At 40.6% G+C, this 13,200-nt stretch overlaps 2 protein-coding genes across 2 annotated transcripts in view; one reads left to right on the top strand and one right to left on the bottom strand.

Annotated features, from left to right (window-relative positions):
- Positions 1 to 4,768, top strand: part of mtus1a (microtubule associated tumor suppressor 1a) — a 25,071-nt gene extending 20,303 nt beyond the window's left edge. The window contains exons 10-14 of the mRNA XM_085175428.1: positions 51 to 131; positions 227 to 322; positions 961 to 1,077; positions 1,176 to 1,273; positions 2,817 to 4,768. Coding sequence (XP_085031554.1) covers positions 51 to 131; positions 227 to 322; positions 961 to 1,077; positions 1,176 to 1,273; positions 2,817 to 3,045 — 621 coding nt within the window. The 3' untranslated portion in view covers positions 3,046 to 4,768. The remainder of the gene's footprint in view (positions 1 to 50; positions 132 to 226; positions 323 to 960; positions 1,078 to 1,175; positions 1,274 to 2,816) is intronic.
- pdgfrl (platelet-derived growth factor receptor-like) lies at positions 3,577 to 13,200 on the bottom strand. The gene is made up of 6 exons (XM_085175446.1): positions 12,942 to 13,200; positions 11,673 to 11,943; positions 11,442 to 11,593; positions 6,638 to 6,931; positions 5,963 to 6,099; positions 3,577 to 5,046 (listed from the first exon to the last, which is right to left on the bottom strand). The coding sequence occupies exons 1-6, from the start codon at positions 12,994 to 12,996 to the stop codon at positions 4,858 to 4,860; spliced, it is 1,098 nt and encodes a 365-aa protein (XP_085031572.1). The 5' UTR covers positions 12,997 to 13,200; the 3' UTR covers positions 3,577 to 4,857.

Below are 13,200 nucleotides of genomic sequence, written 5' to 3'. Positions count from 1 at the left end.
ATGCATTTTCATTGTGTTCATTTCATTTTGTGATACTGAAATCTGCAAACCTTTCAGAGCTCAGGAAAGTCCACAACCAGGAGCTGGAGGCTTTGGACAAAACCTTAAAAGATGCTGAAGCTTCTCTCTCTGTGAGCTTCCTCTTCTGCTTTTTTAAGTCATCTTACAACAGGACTGTAGCTTACTTTGTAATGGTTTGCTCAGACTTTGTTGTGTACATCCACAGAGTCAAATTGAGGAGCTGACCTTGGAGAATAGTGCTCTAAATGAGAGACTAACTGCTGAGGAGAGGAAGAGGAAAGAGCTGGCTGAAAACAGTCAGGTACTCTGTGCTTATTATACCTCAGATCTGATACAGAAGCATCTTGTGACTCTAGTGTCGTTTCCCCCTGAGCATGAAAGGTGCAACATAGATTTAAGATAAAATGGGAACAGATGCAAAAATGTCTTCATATTTTCTTAGAGGATTTCATTCTCGAGTCTGCAATGAGTTGTTTGTTCAGTAATTAACCCTCATTAACTCTTCTCTACTGTATGAATAGGTGTGAATTGAAATGAGTTGACTTCTGCTACATATGCACTAGATTCCCCCGCCCAGAATTAATTTTCCTGCAGTGCTGTTGTACATTAAGGCCGCCACTCCTCATTAATGTAAAGTGGCTCTAACTGTACTCTGTATTGTCCCCCAGCATAGTTATTTAGGCTAACTACCTCACATTACCCATCACTCCATATTTGTTATTAATACACTTATTCAGAAAAAAATAGCACGAGCAGCAGTTTAATAAAATGACACATGATCAGCAATGGAGTGCTTCATTAACCACCGCCCCACCCATATATGGTCTGTTTTATTTATTTATTTATTTATTTATTTATTTATTTATTTATTTATCTATCTATCTATCTATCTTCATAAAGGATCCTAAGCAATTTCCCTCTACTTTTTTTCACTCACAGAAGGACCCTCACACTCTGTATCTGGAGCAGGAGCTACAAAGTCTCAAAGTGGTGCTGGATATCAAAAACACACAGGTCCACCAACAGGAGAAGAAGCTCATGGAGATAGACAAACTGGTCAGACGATAAAGAAACGTAAAGTTCAGCACTGCTGCTGAGACTTTCCCTTTTAAAAACGCTCTTTTAATTCTTTTTTTTTTTTTTTTTTTTTACAGACAGAGAAAAATGTAAAGTTAGACGAGAGCCTTAAAAAAGTCCAGCAAGAGAACGAAGACCTCAAAGCCCGCATGGAAAAACACGCTGCTCTTTCAAGGTAAGAGTCCACCATATGGGTTCATAGTGATTAATTCCACAGAGTGAAGCAGCTGAACAGCTGCCTCAGCTCAGACTCTTTTTAAATTACTGCATTCATTAAGTGTAATGAACACCAAGCTTTTTTTCTGTGTGCCAATATAATTCCTAACCTCTAATGCACCTCCACTTTATTCCAAAAACTATCGATCACGCCACCATCCTGGTGCCGCAGCTACTCACAAAGATTCCAAATATGTATTGAAAAGTGACTCATATTCCCTTTTCCATCTGAGGAGGTCAGTGGAGTTGTAGAACAGTTTTTTTTTTGGAATTGCTTTAACAACCCTAATTCCAAATAAATTTGGGATGCTTTGTCTTATCTTTGTTGCCGCGCAAAGGAAAATGCCAAAAAGGAATATTGTATGGCTGAGGCCGTCGGTGAGCACAGCATTAAAAACAGGCCTGATTCTGTGATGGAAGTCGCTGCATTGGCTCACGAGCATGTCTAGAAATGACTGTCTGTGAACGCAACTCACCGGGCCTCCACAGCGTCCCAACGTTTTGTCAAATAGGGCTGCGAAACTGACCTTTACGCCTTCAGATGGAAGTTACTGAGATTCAAACTCATCCAAATATAGAAAACACACACACTTCAGGTGTGTGTGTGTTAAATTAAAGTGTGTACTTTGGTCATTAAGACTGGAAGAGGCCTGCTAAATTAGTAAAGTAATTCTCAGAAGAAGGCAGCAGTGATAATTTCATGGTTTCATCCAGGAGATGAAGCTGCATCATGCCTGCTCGCGTACATATTTCAGGATGTCAGTTTGAGCTCTTGTTTTCAGAGCTGGGGGCACATCCGAGTAAGCAGAGACTTTATTTTATAGAGTCGACTGACCCAGACAGCATCTATCTGTGCATCTACTATTTTCCTATCGTTGCATATTTGAGTTGTGAATGCACTTTGCTGCCAAGTACAGTGATCTGATTGGTCACATCTGTTGATTTGGATCCAGAAAATCTGAAAAATCAAGCTTGGTTTGGAAAAAATAATAATAGGTGTGTCCAAAATAATATTATTGAAACATAAAATATTTATACAGATTTTGTGCTTCTGGTGTGTATAGGCCTTTAGTCTGTGTCCAAATTTGACATAAAGTCAGTTGTGATATAAAGTGCAGCGCAGATGTCCGAGGATGTCTTAGGTTAATATATTAATGTTTCTAAAACTGTAAAATTGGAAGGAATCAAGTGTAAGAATGTGTTTATTAATGAAACTTGTCAGAGAAACACAAAGACATGAGATACTGCGGAAGAATTTTAGATCCTCCTCCTCCTCTCAGCATACGGAGGTCAAGAGAATCTGTCCGGAATGCTGACCCCATTTCCACAGAACTCATTGGCCAGTAGGTGTTGTTTTCATACGTGGTACCTGCATATCTGGAGCAGGTTAGCCTTGCAGCACAAGTGATTGTCACAGTACACCCCAGTAAAAAAAACTGTATACAATGAAATGCTTTGTTCAGGCCTCGGCTCGTCTCTGACTCTGTGTTGATGCACCGCAGGCAGCTGTCCACAGAGCAGGCCATGCTGCAGGAGTCTCTTCATAAGGAGTCCAAGGTGAACAAGCGTCTGTCCATGGAGAACGAGGAGCTGATGTGGAAGCTCCATAATGGAGACTTGAGTAGCCCACGCAAGGTGTCTCCCACCTCCACCTCTCCCTCCCACTCCTTCAACTTCCAATCACCTCGCAGCTCTGGCTGCTTCTCCAGCCCTCCCCTGTCACCCAGATAACAACGGGCTCCTGCTTCCAGGAAGCAGAACACTGCATTTGAGCTATCCCTCTGGACTTAAGAGCCATCTTTGTTTCCTTTGCATTTAGCAAAACATCAGCCTGACCTTGGCTCATTCAGAATGAGATGAACTCTGACACTGCAGAAATACAGGAAAAACAACACTGCACAGAAGCACTTAATAAGGAAGGCCACGATGTTTGCCTTTAGAATTTGATTCTTTGGATGGAGGAAAGAGGAAATCTCAGGACTTCTATGTAATGAAACACTTTGTTATTTGTAGAGGCTTATCTTTGCTGAAGCTCGGCATACACACACACTACATGCAGTAAAATACATGCATGTTTACATTTGCAGGAAAAAGAGGAAAAAATACATTAAACTTATGCCGATTTTTTTTTTTTTTTTTTAAATTACTATTATTTTCTTTCTATAAAACTAATAAGTATGTTCAGAATTTCCTTGGTTATGTTATTTTTAAAGGCTTTTTTTTTTTTTTTGGTAATAGTTGGGTTCTGGATCATTTGTGGCCTTGTATTGTTTTGTTTCAATGTTTATTTGACCGAGGGACCAGTCCAAGTCTCTTTGCATGTGTAGCCCAAACCAAAGCCTCCTAACACAGCTTTAAAGTCAGCGTCTGTGCAAAGAGCTGACCAGAGGCGGCTTTGCTCATCTGTGTCAGAGACTGTATCTTGTAAATTTCTGAGTATTTTGTGTGGAATTTATATAATAGATGTGCTGATCCTGTTTGAAATAATCTATTAATAAAGTCTTGTATTAAACTGAAGCTGTGAAATGGATTGTCAGTCAAAAGTGGTACCCACATTTTATGATGAAGCTCTACTCATGAGCTTTTCCTAAGGACATATTGAAGTTGTGTTTTTTGTCATGTTTAAATGCCAAATTTCCCTCACTCTAGTTGACTGAAATGCTATACAGTGTATATACTGGATCCAACCTGTTAATGCTTTTATAAACCACAAGCATTCATTCATAATCCTAATCCAAAGTATATTTCAAAATTCTAACCACCAGTAACTTTTCAGCAAAGTGGAAATATCAGCAAGTGTTGCACTGGATCAAAATAAGCTGCAGGCCTCAGATCACATTCCACATACGGAGCACATTAAGACATCCGCCTGGCACACAGCTCCTCTTCAGACAGAGCGGGACTCTGACTCCTGCCACTCTCCTTTGTTTGTTTTTTTTTTTTTCTTACAGCTTCATTACTCTGTTTAAATGAAGCCTAACTCTGATTAGTCAGGGATGTTTGATTTGGTGTCCAACACAGCCCTCTGCCAGAAGTGACAGCAGCCATGTGGTGTTGTCATGACAGCCCCAAATGATGAGGACTCCTCCCCCCAGAGCTTGTGCTATTACCTTCATTTATGTTATTCTAGAGTTAAGAAAATTGTGTTTTCCAGTTTTGTTGACTTCTGGGGATCACATGACGCACGTTATGAAACAACTTTTCTTTTATCTGATGTTCCTGAGATCTTGAGTAGTTTGGAGTGTGCTAATTGGCTCTTTATTGTTTTGGACTTCAGATATTTGCATGCTTAGACTCACTGTTGTGCTGCAAAATGAAACCTCTAAATATTTGTTTTAATAGATGTATGTGAATGACTGTCGTCCATAGCTTGCTTTTAATGACATGAACTTTTCAACTTGGCAAAAATGTATTTTTATTTATATACATACTGATTTCATGTATTTCATAGATATTTAAAAAAAAAAAAAAAAAAAAAAGAAACACCAATGTGTCAAAAACTCTTGAATATCAGATGGAGCCAGCAGGTCAGGTTGTTTGGGGCTATTTGGAGATGATGGTGGTCCCCACGATTGTCTCGCCATGCTGGCTCTTGGCTTTACACATGTATTCTCCAAAGTCGATGGTTTCCATGTCCTCTACCGTCAGGATGCTCTGGGTGACGCGCGTGGTGTAGCCCATACCTCTGTTAACCAGCCTCCAGGAAGTCTGGATGTGAACGGGTCGGGAGCCCTACACAACATGAACACATGATTTCCTCCCACTGTTATCAGCAACAATAAAGAGCATAATTGTAACAAACTCATTTTACTTTTATCAAAAGAAAATAGAAAAATCCATTTTTAAAGGTGGCAACAGAATCTTTTACTCCTAACCTTCAGCTTTTAAGGAGAACATCACGTATACCACAATTGGGTTTTGGTTTTGTTTTTTAGGGCATCTGCGAAATACTCAAATGCAGTGAGTAACTTTTATGACAACAAGGCTAATGAATCATAAAAACACGCAACTAAATAATACCTTCTCTTTTAAAACTATTATTAAACTATCCATCCATTTGCTTCCGCTTATCCTTTTCAGGGTTGCGGGGGGCGCTGGAGCCTATCCCAGCTGTCATAGGGCGAGAGGTGGGGTACACTCTGGACAGGTCGCCAGTCTGTCGCAGAGCCAACACACAGGGACAGACAACCATTCACACTCACATTCACTCGCACATTCACACCTAGTGGCAATTTGGATTATCCAATTAACCTATCCCCACAAGCTGCATGTCTTTGGACTGTGGGAGGAAGCCGGAGAACCCGGAGGGAACCCACGCAAACACGGGGAGAACATACAAACTCAGGACCTTCTTGCTGTGCAGCAACAGTGCTAACCACCGTGTTGCATTATTAAACTAAAAAAAATAAAAAATAAATATATGAAGTCTAAATTTCAACCTCAGCTCTGTCCTGTAGACTCCTTTTTTGTTTTTCTAAATAGTAAAAAGTTGGACAGAATTATTGTTATAAAAAGTACATTTTAAGGGCCTTTTAAAAACATGTTGATTCATTCTTAAAAGCTAACTACCCATTTAAGGACTACAATGATCTTTTTCATTTTTAATACCTGTAATCGGGTCTGACTTTTAGTCCAGGATTTCTCTTACCTGACCAGGATAAGTCCAAGTGAAGCTCACGTCCACGTCTGGCTCTCCCAGCACTGTGCAGGTTACATTGACGTTGTCGCCTCCTCTCACAGAGTCTGGAGAGGCTTCAAGGCTCACAAGCGGTGGCCCACTGGGAACTGTCATCGAGAGAAAGATAAGTTCCATCTCCTTAAAGTATTAAAGTCATTTAAAAAAAAAAAAACATAAATATATATAAATATTTGATGGTATTAAAACAGTTGAACCATACTTGAATCTGGATTTTTCTCCACCTGCCAGTCGACCGTGCCACAGCAGCTTAACTTTATCTAAACCGCACAATAGTTCCATTGCATAAATCTGTCTCCCTTTTGCAAAATCCAAACTGTTTCCACTTTAGTTGGCAGGCGTCCACATTAACCAAGCACAGCAGTGAGGATTAAAGAGGCTCTTGACATTTTTGAAATACAACCCTTTCCTGGAAGCCAATTAAAAAGTAGACGTCGTAGAAGTAACCAGCGCTTGATTCATAACATTGCGAAAAGTTGATTGTCGCCACTTAGAGTCAGTAAGATAAATGGTTATGCGTAGTAGTTAGTTCCACAGAGCAATAGTTAGTGTTTCTACATGCAGCATGTTCATATCTTCCATTACTGTATTTATTCATGAGGTGTCATGTGATTGATTTGTGCTCACCCTCCACATAAAGCAGCTGGTACTTTGTGGAGATCTGAGGGGTGTCCATGGTCTCAGCCTTGCAGTAGAAGACTCCCTGGTGCTCTGGCCTCGGGTTTTGCAGGATGAAGCCCTTGGTGGGATCATATGCCATCTGGGTCATATTTGCTGTGATTTCCACCGGGGGGACCTCTCTGTGCAGGGACGTCTTGGCCTGTGGCTCGGTCACACGGCAGGGAACCACGGCAGGCTGGTCTGGGCGTAGATACACAATCTCAAAGTGCATGGTGGATGGAACGAAGAGGTTGTCTTTGTCTGTTTGGAGAAAAAGTTATTGATATTTTTGTTAAGAACTTGCCCATCCCAGCTACCATAGGGCGAGAGGCTAGCTATACTCTGGTCAGATCGCCAATCTGATGCAGAGCTAACACAGAGATACAGATGTTGTTACATTAACACCTATGGCCAATTTATTGGATAGTCTCGGTCGTTGTGTCCTTGGGCAAGACACTTCACCCGTTGCCTACTGGTGGTGGTCAGAGGGCCCGGTGGCGCCAGTGTCCAGCAGCCTCGCCTCTGTCAGTGCGCCCCAGGGTGGCTGTGGCTACAATGTAGCTTGCCATCACCAGTGTGTGAATGTGTGTGTGAATGGGTGGATGACTGGATGTGTAAAGCGCTTTGGGGTCCTTACGGACTAGTAAAATGCTTTTTATAAGGCCTTTTCTAAGAAAGGCCTTATAAAAAGACTTTGTTTGATAATCACGGTTAACTCAGAGCAGGGAGTTGGAAGTCTTGACAATGGTTTAAATTCTTAGCTATAATTTTAAATAAATACTGTGTTTTATTCCACTTTACTGCAAACCTTTTGCTCTGAACGAATGACTGATTAAATCATTAATGAACAATTACTGAATGCAGTTGCTTCACAGAAGTTTTGGACAAATCTGTCCTGTGGAAAAAATATTTATTCCAGTATTCCAGCCAGCGAGGAGAGATATTACAAACAGATGGAAAGAACTCATCATCTGCTGAAGCATCCAATGAAATGATGCTGTCTTACATATTTGTAAGTCTTATATATGGTGTGAGTACTGGGCAAAATTCTTTTTTATGCTGGATCCAAATTCTGATGGTAATTTTCTGTGTTCATAAATCCATCAGTTGTGACAAGATCTCTGACACCGAATCCCAAACCATGACAGAGCCTCCAGCATTTTATAGACACCTGTGGACACTCACTCTCCTGACTAACTCTGTACATACTGACAGTTATTTCGGCCAAAAAGTTCAATTTTGGATTTTCAGTCCACCGTTCTACTGAGACCATTTTTGATGAGGGTTCAGTGCAATCCATGCGATTGCATTTGTCTCTAACCATCGGGAACCTTCGCGTTAACTTTTACAGAGTGGAAAAAAGTTAGCGTTCATCCTCCAGCTTCACTGTGTTTATGTTATGCTAACATAGCTGTGTCGCTAGCGATCACGTAGCACATCATTATATTCCAGCTAGGCCAACTTCAGTAACCCTACAAACGTCACTGCTGTTTAGTTTTCTGTCTTCATTTATGTTGGAAGCATAGCAGAGCTGTACGTTTTAATCTTTTAGACATCTCTCAGTCAGAACATGCAATATCATGTTTTGGTGGAAACTAGCGAGCTAACTTCTAATTCTGTTAAATTTCATCAATTCTGTTTTCATGGATGCCTGGATGTCAAACTTGGTAAAGCAGCAACACTGATCATTTTATGGAAGATGAAAGAATTTAGACAATTTTTAACTCTCAGTGATGCTGCAGTGATCGTTTGACTTTGGGACTGAAGCAGACGGAGTTTCGGACCCAGATTCCTCTGCAATACTCCTGACTACGGTAGCCGTAATTAGTGATGGTAAATTCAATTATTTTTACTGAATCGAGTTTGAATGAGTAACTCATCAAAGTGAATCGAATCAGTTGACCAGAGAGTGCAAAAAAAATGTACAGTTTCACTCAAACTTAATTTGTTTCTCTTTTCATGTAAATACTGCTAAGATGAGTGATTAAAAAAAAAAAAAAAACTATTTTTATAGAGCAAAAAAGAGCAAAAAAAGATTTCTAAAGGGAACATTAATTTTATTTATTTTAATTTTATTTTATTAGTATATTTTCCTCAAATGTGTCAAATATATATTTTCTCATCTAAATGTCCACTGGGCTGTGAGCCAGGGGGCGGTAATGCTGCTTAACATTGGTTGCCAACCAAGAAGAAGAAGAAGCTGTGAGCCAGGAGGGAGGGGGCGAGTGAGTGATTTATTCGTTTACCCTACGATTCAGCACAGGAAGGGAGGGGGTGAGTGAGTCCTGAGTGATTCGCTTACACTACGATTCTTCGTAGCTTACCAAAGTCGTACTAAAACATTTTTTGACAAAGTTTTGAGCACCGTGTACCACATAAAATCCGTTCGAGGTCAGTAAGCACAACCAGAATTTATACATAAGGCGCACTGTCGATTTTCAAGAAAATTAATTGATTTTAAGTGTGCCTTATAGTGCGGAAAATACCACAAGTTAAAAAGCAGTCAAGATCCGGAGAGAGGTCGGCGCCATTTCCTTTGCAGCGCTCTGTTCAACAGGGCTGCCCCCTGTCCCCTGCTCTATTTGCTCTGGCATTAGAGCCCCTTGCGATTAAGATAAGAGCACATCCAAAAATACAAGGGTTCTTGGTCGGAGGGGTTGAAACGGTTATTAGTTTGTACGCAGACGACGTACTATTATACCTGCGTAATGCAGAAGAATCTGTACCATCCCTTCTTAATCTGGTCACCTCATTTGGTGAAATTTCAGGATATACAATTAACTGGGTTAAAAGTGAACTTATGCCTTTATCTAAAACCAGTTTGCCGAGTTTTCTTTGTAATGTTCCATTCAAAATAGTTAACGACCATCTCACATACCTTGGATTAACTGTTCCTAAAGATCCCAAATTAATTTTTAGCTTGAATTTTGCTGAATTCTTATCAACATTAAAGCATAACATCGAGTCATGGAAAATTCTTCCCCTATCTATGGTCGGTCGTATAAATTCCATAAAAATGGTCTCTCTTCCTAGATTTCTGTATCTTTGCCAAAATCTTCCTATTTATCTCACTTCCTCTTTCTTTAAGGAGTCGGACTCAATTATTACTTCTTACATATGGAACAACAAGAATCCTAGGATTTCGAAACTACATCTACAAAAATCCAAATTGGAGGGAGGTCTGAGTTTGCCAATATTTAGACATTATTACTGGGCTGCAAATCTAAGAGCCTTGACCTTCTGGCAACAGACATCCTCAGATCTTGGTGATTTCAACATCCCCCTTTGGGTTAAAATGGAGGCTGGCATTGTAAGGGACTCCTCTCTAGAGGGCCTGCTTTTCTCAAAAGTAGGGAGGGCTGAGAGTCTTAAGAAACGGGTTTGTTCCGAAACAATCTGTGCGGATTTTAAACCAAGTTAGAGGTTTTTTTGAACTGCCAAACTCCTCTGTGCAGGCACCAATATGTGATAACCATGCCTTTTTGCCTCCTTGGGATGATAAATCCTACTATGTTTGGAAGGAGAAGGGCTTAATCAAATTCAAAGATCTTTATATAGATGGAAAATTTGCATCATTTAATCAGCTTAAGCAAAAATTTGATATACCACATTCACATTTTTACCGTTACCTACAAGTCAGGCATTTTATGCAATCCAATATGAAGAATTACCAAGATGTTCCACATGAACATAACCTTTTTAAGGTGTTCCTGAGCCCTCCTTACTCCAAACATTTGATTTCTACAATTGTACATTTGTTTGATGACAGCATTGACGTGCAGACTACGAGGATAAGAGACGCTTGGAGGGAGGAATTGGGCATAGAAATATCAGAATCAATGTGGGAAAAAATGCCTATCAAAAATTCATTCCTGCTCTGTTAACAGCAGACATCAATTAATACAATTTAAAATTGTCCATCGGCTACATTATTCCAAGGTTCGGCTCATTCTACAGTCAATGGTTCGGCTACACAAAATTTATCCTTCAACTTCCCCCATATGTGACAGATGTAAAACATCAGAGAGCACATTGGCTCACGCTTTCTGACATTGCCCCTCATTGACCAATTTTTCCAAAATATTTGATTGGTACTCTAAAGTTTATGGGATTTCCATCTCACCCAATCCAGAAATTGCAGTTTTTGGCTGTGTACGTTCCAGAACTATCCCTGCGACTGTGCGGGTGCCAATCGACCTCGGAATGATGATTGCGAAAAGACTTATTCTAAAGGAATGGAAGTCCGCTGCTCCTCCCTCCTTCAGTGTCTGGCTCAATGACATGTTATCAGTCATTCAACTGGAAAAAGTTCGATACCTGCAAAGACCTGCAGCAAATGTTTTCTCAAAATCCTGCACTCCGTTTTGTACTCACCTTGAGAAAGCTCACGTTGTATAAACATGTACCATGGCACTGCAATTTCCCTGATTATTACATATTCATGACATTTAATTCATTATGGATACTGGTAGTTTCTAATTTTAATGTTTTCTTTCTTTTTTTTCTTTTGTCTTTCCCTATTGATTATTATTATTGTGCTATTTCTTGTCCTATCATCTCAGCGCCTGAGCTGTATTTGTTTGTTGATGGGGTTTTCTATGCTGAAAAAATTAAAATAAAATATTGAAGGAAAAAAAAGCAGTCAAGATCCAAAGAAAAACTTTGAGAAGACCTTCAGAAAGCCTGGAAAATTATTGCTCAAGACCACTTTAAAGGGTTAGAAGAAAGTCTGGCTCCTTGGAAGCAAAATATAAAGAATTTTTAAAATTACCTTTGAAATAGATGTATGAGACGTAGGCGCGATCGTGGTCCTTCTCACACTCTGTGCCATCACATACTATCACCCAGCAGCTGTAAGCCCCCGTGTCGGCAGCAGAGGGCGACGTCAGGATCAGCTGACTGTACTTGTCGCTTTGCTTGATGCTGCAGGCGAGAACCAAAATATAAGATGCTCGCATTTAATGATTCACTGCATGAAGTACCTCGTGTTTCCTTCCAGCACCTGAGGCGTGAGTTATTGAAAGTATCCAGGTAAGTCGGGTAAGACCATCCGATTTTGCTGCCTTTGCAGCGCAGCTCCATGTGTTTCCCAGGAGTCAAAATGGTGCTCTGGCCCAGGCGGAGGAAGCGGCCTTTATCCAACACCTGCGTCAGGAGTGAATGGCTTCTGCCTCGTCCGTCTTTCAGCGTAGGCCACACCTTTACCCGTTTCCCACCTGGCCGGATGCGGTTCTCTCCGATGTCTTTTCTTCGCTTGACCTGCTGGCAGGCACCTGCAAACACAGAGCCATAGAGGGCAGAGGGGAGAAACTAATAATAAATAGATCAATAGATAGATATGATAGATATAACTTATATAACTTCCAAGTCTGATAAAGAAGCCAACAGGGAAAGTGCAAAAAAAACTGCAGTTCCACTTGAGGGTGGCTCAAGTTAGTCCCCAAAGACTTTCATTTTAAAATGACCAAAAAATAAACTCATTTATATCATGATATAAATAAAAGGTTTCATTTCCACCTTCATGGTGAAATTTTCTATAACCCATTTGAGGCAGTACAAAACCCTAAAATGATCTAAAATGATTGTTAGGGTTACAATGACAATGTCACAATAACACTGCAGCTCTGTCCATTTCAGTTAGCTGCTCTTTCTCCAGCTGTGGTAACATTAAAACAGGATGCGTAAAAAGTCCAAGTTACTGGCACAGTATGACCATAGCTGTTCCTCTCCTTTTGCTCTCTTGTTCTCTGTGAAACACACAAACCGTTAAATACAAGAAAAATCAGCCTGAAGTGTAGACTTTCAGAATTTGTTGTTTTATTCCTCAGAGCTGCATTAATGGAAACTCAGAGAGAGGTCAGTAGTACAGGCCAGATAATTAAAAACGCCTGCTGCATACCTTAGATCCAGCTGGTTTGAGTCGGTCTGCAGGAGCACTTTGGGAAAAACTTTCAAAAACTCAAATCCTTTGCATGCTTTTACACTTTGCATACATAAAATAAAATGCAAAGATTTTTTTTAAAGTCAGTGGCTGCAGACCTCAGAGGGAGTGTAAACAGAATTTAAACTTTGCAGTTTGTGAGTGAGATCTACTGCGTGATTGCACCTCCCATTCTACGCCCACCACATAGGCCGATGCCCCCAACCAGTCCTGATGCATCCTCAGATTGTCTCATTCTCCCTCTTCTGCATTGTTACAGCCAAAGCTGTCGTGATTACGTTAACAGCCATCTTTCTTCACTAACAAATTGATGTGGAAATGGAGACTTACCATTTTGGAGCTCTACCACGAGCAGAGTCAAGCAAAGCACAGCCCAGAGGTTCATGGTCAGAGGGTCGAGGAATCTGCAAGTTCTGGAGAGAGATCGGGGGGGCTTTATGAAGGGGTGAGGCGGGTAAAGAAAGTCAGGCTTGCAGCTTGGCTGGAAATTTGCAGGCTCCAGTTGCCCTATTTAGATTTCCAGCTCCATCCTCCTCACAGACTGAACGGAAGAGGGAAAATAACTTCAGAGCTCCTCTGTTTACTCCCA

The sequence above is a fragment of the Neolamprologus multifasciatus genome, chromosome 2, assembly GCF_963576455.1.
Source record: "Neolamprologus multifasciatus chromosome 2, fNeoMul1.2, whole genome shotgun sequence".
NCBI classification, from domain to species: domain Eukaryota; kingdom Metazoa; phylum Chordata; class Actinopteri; order Cichliformes; family Cichlidae; genus Neolamprologus; species Neolamprologus multifasciatus.
Note: the sequence above shows the minus strand (reverse complement) of the source record. Positions and strands in the feature narration are given on the sequence as shown.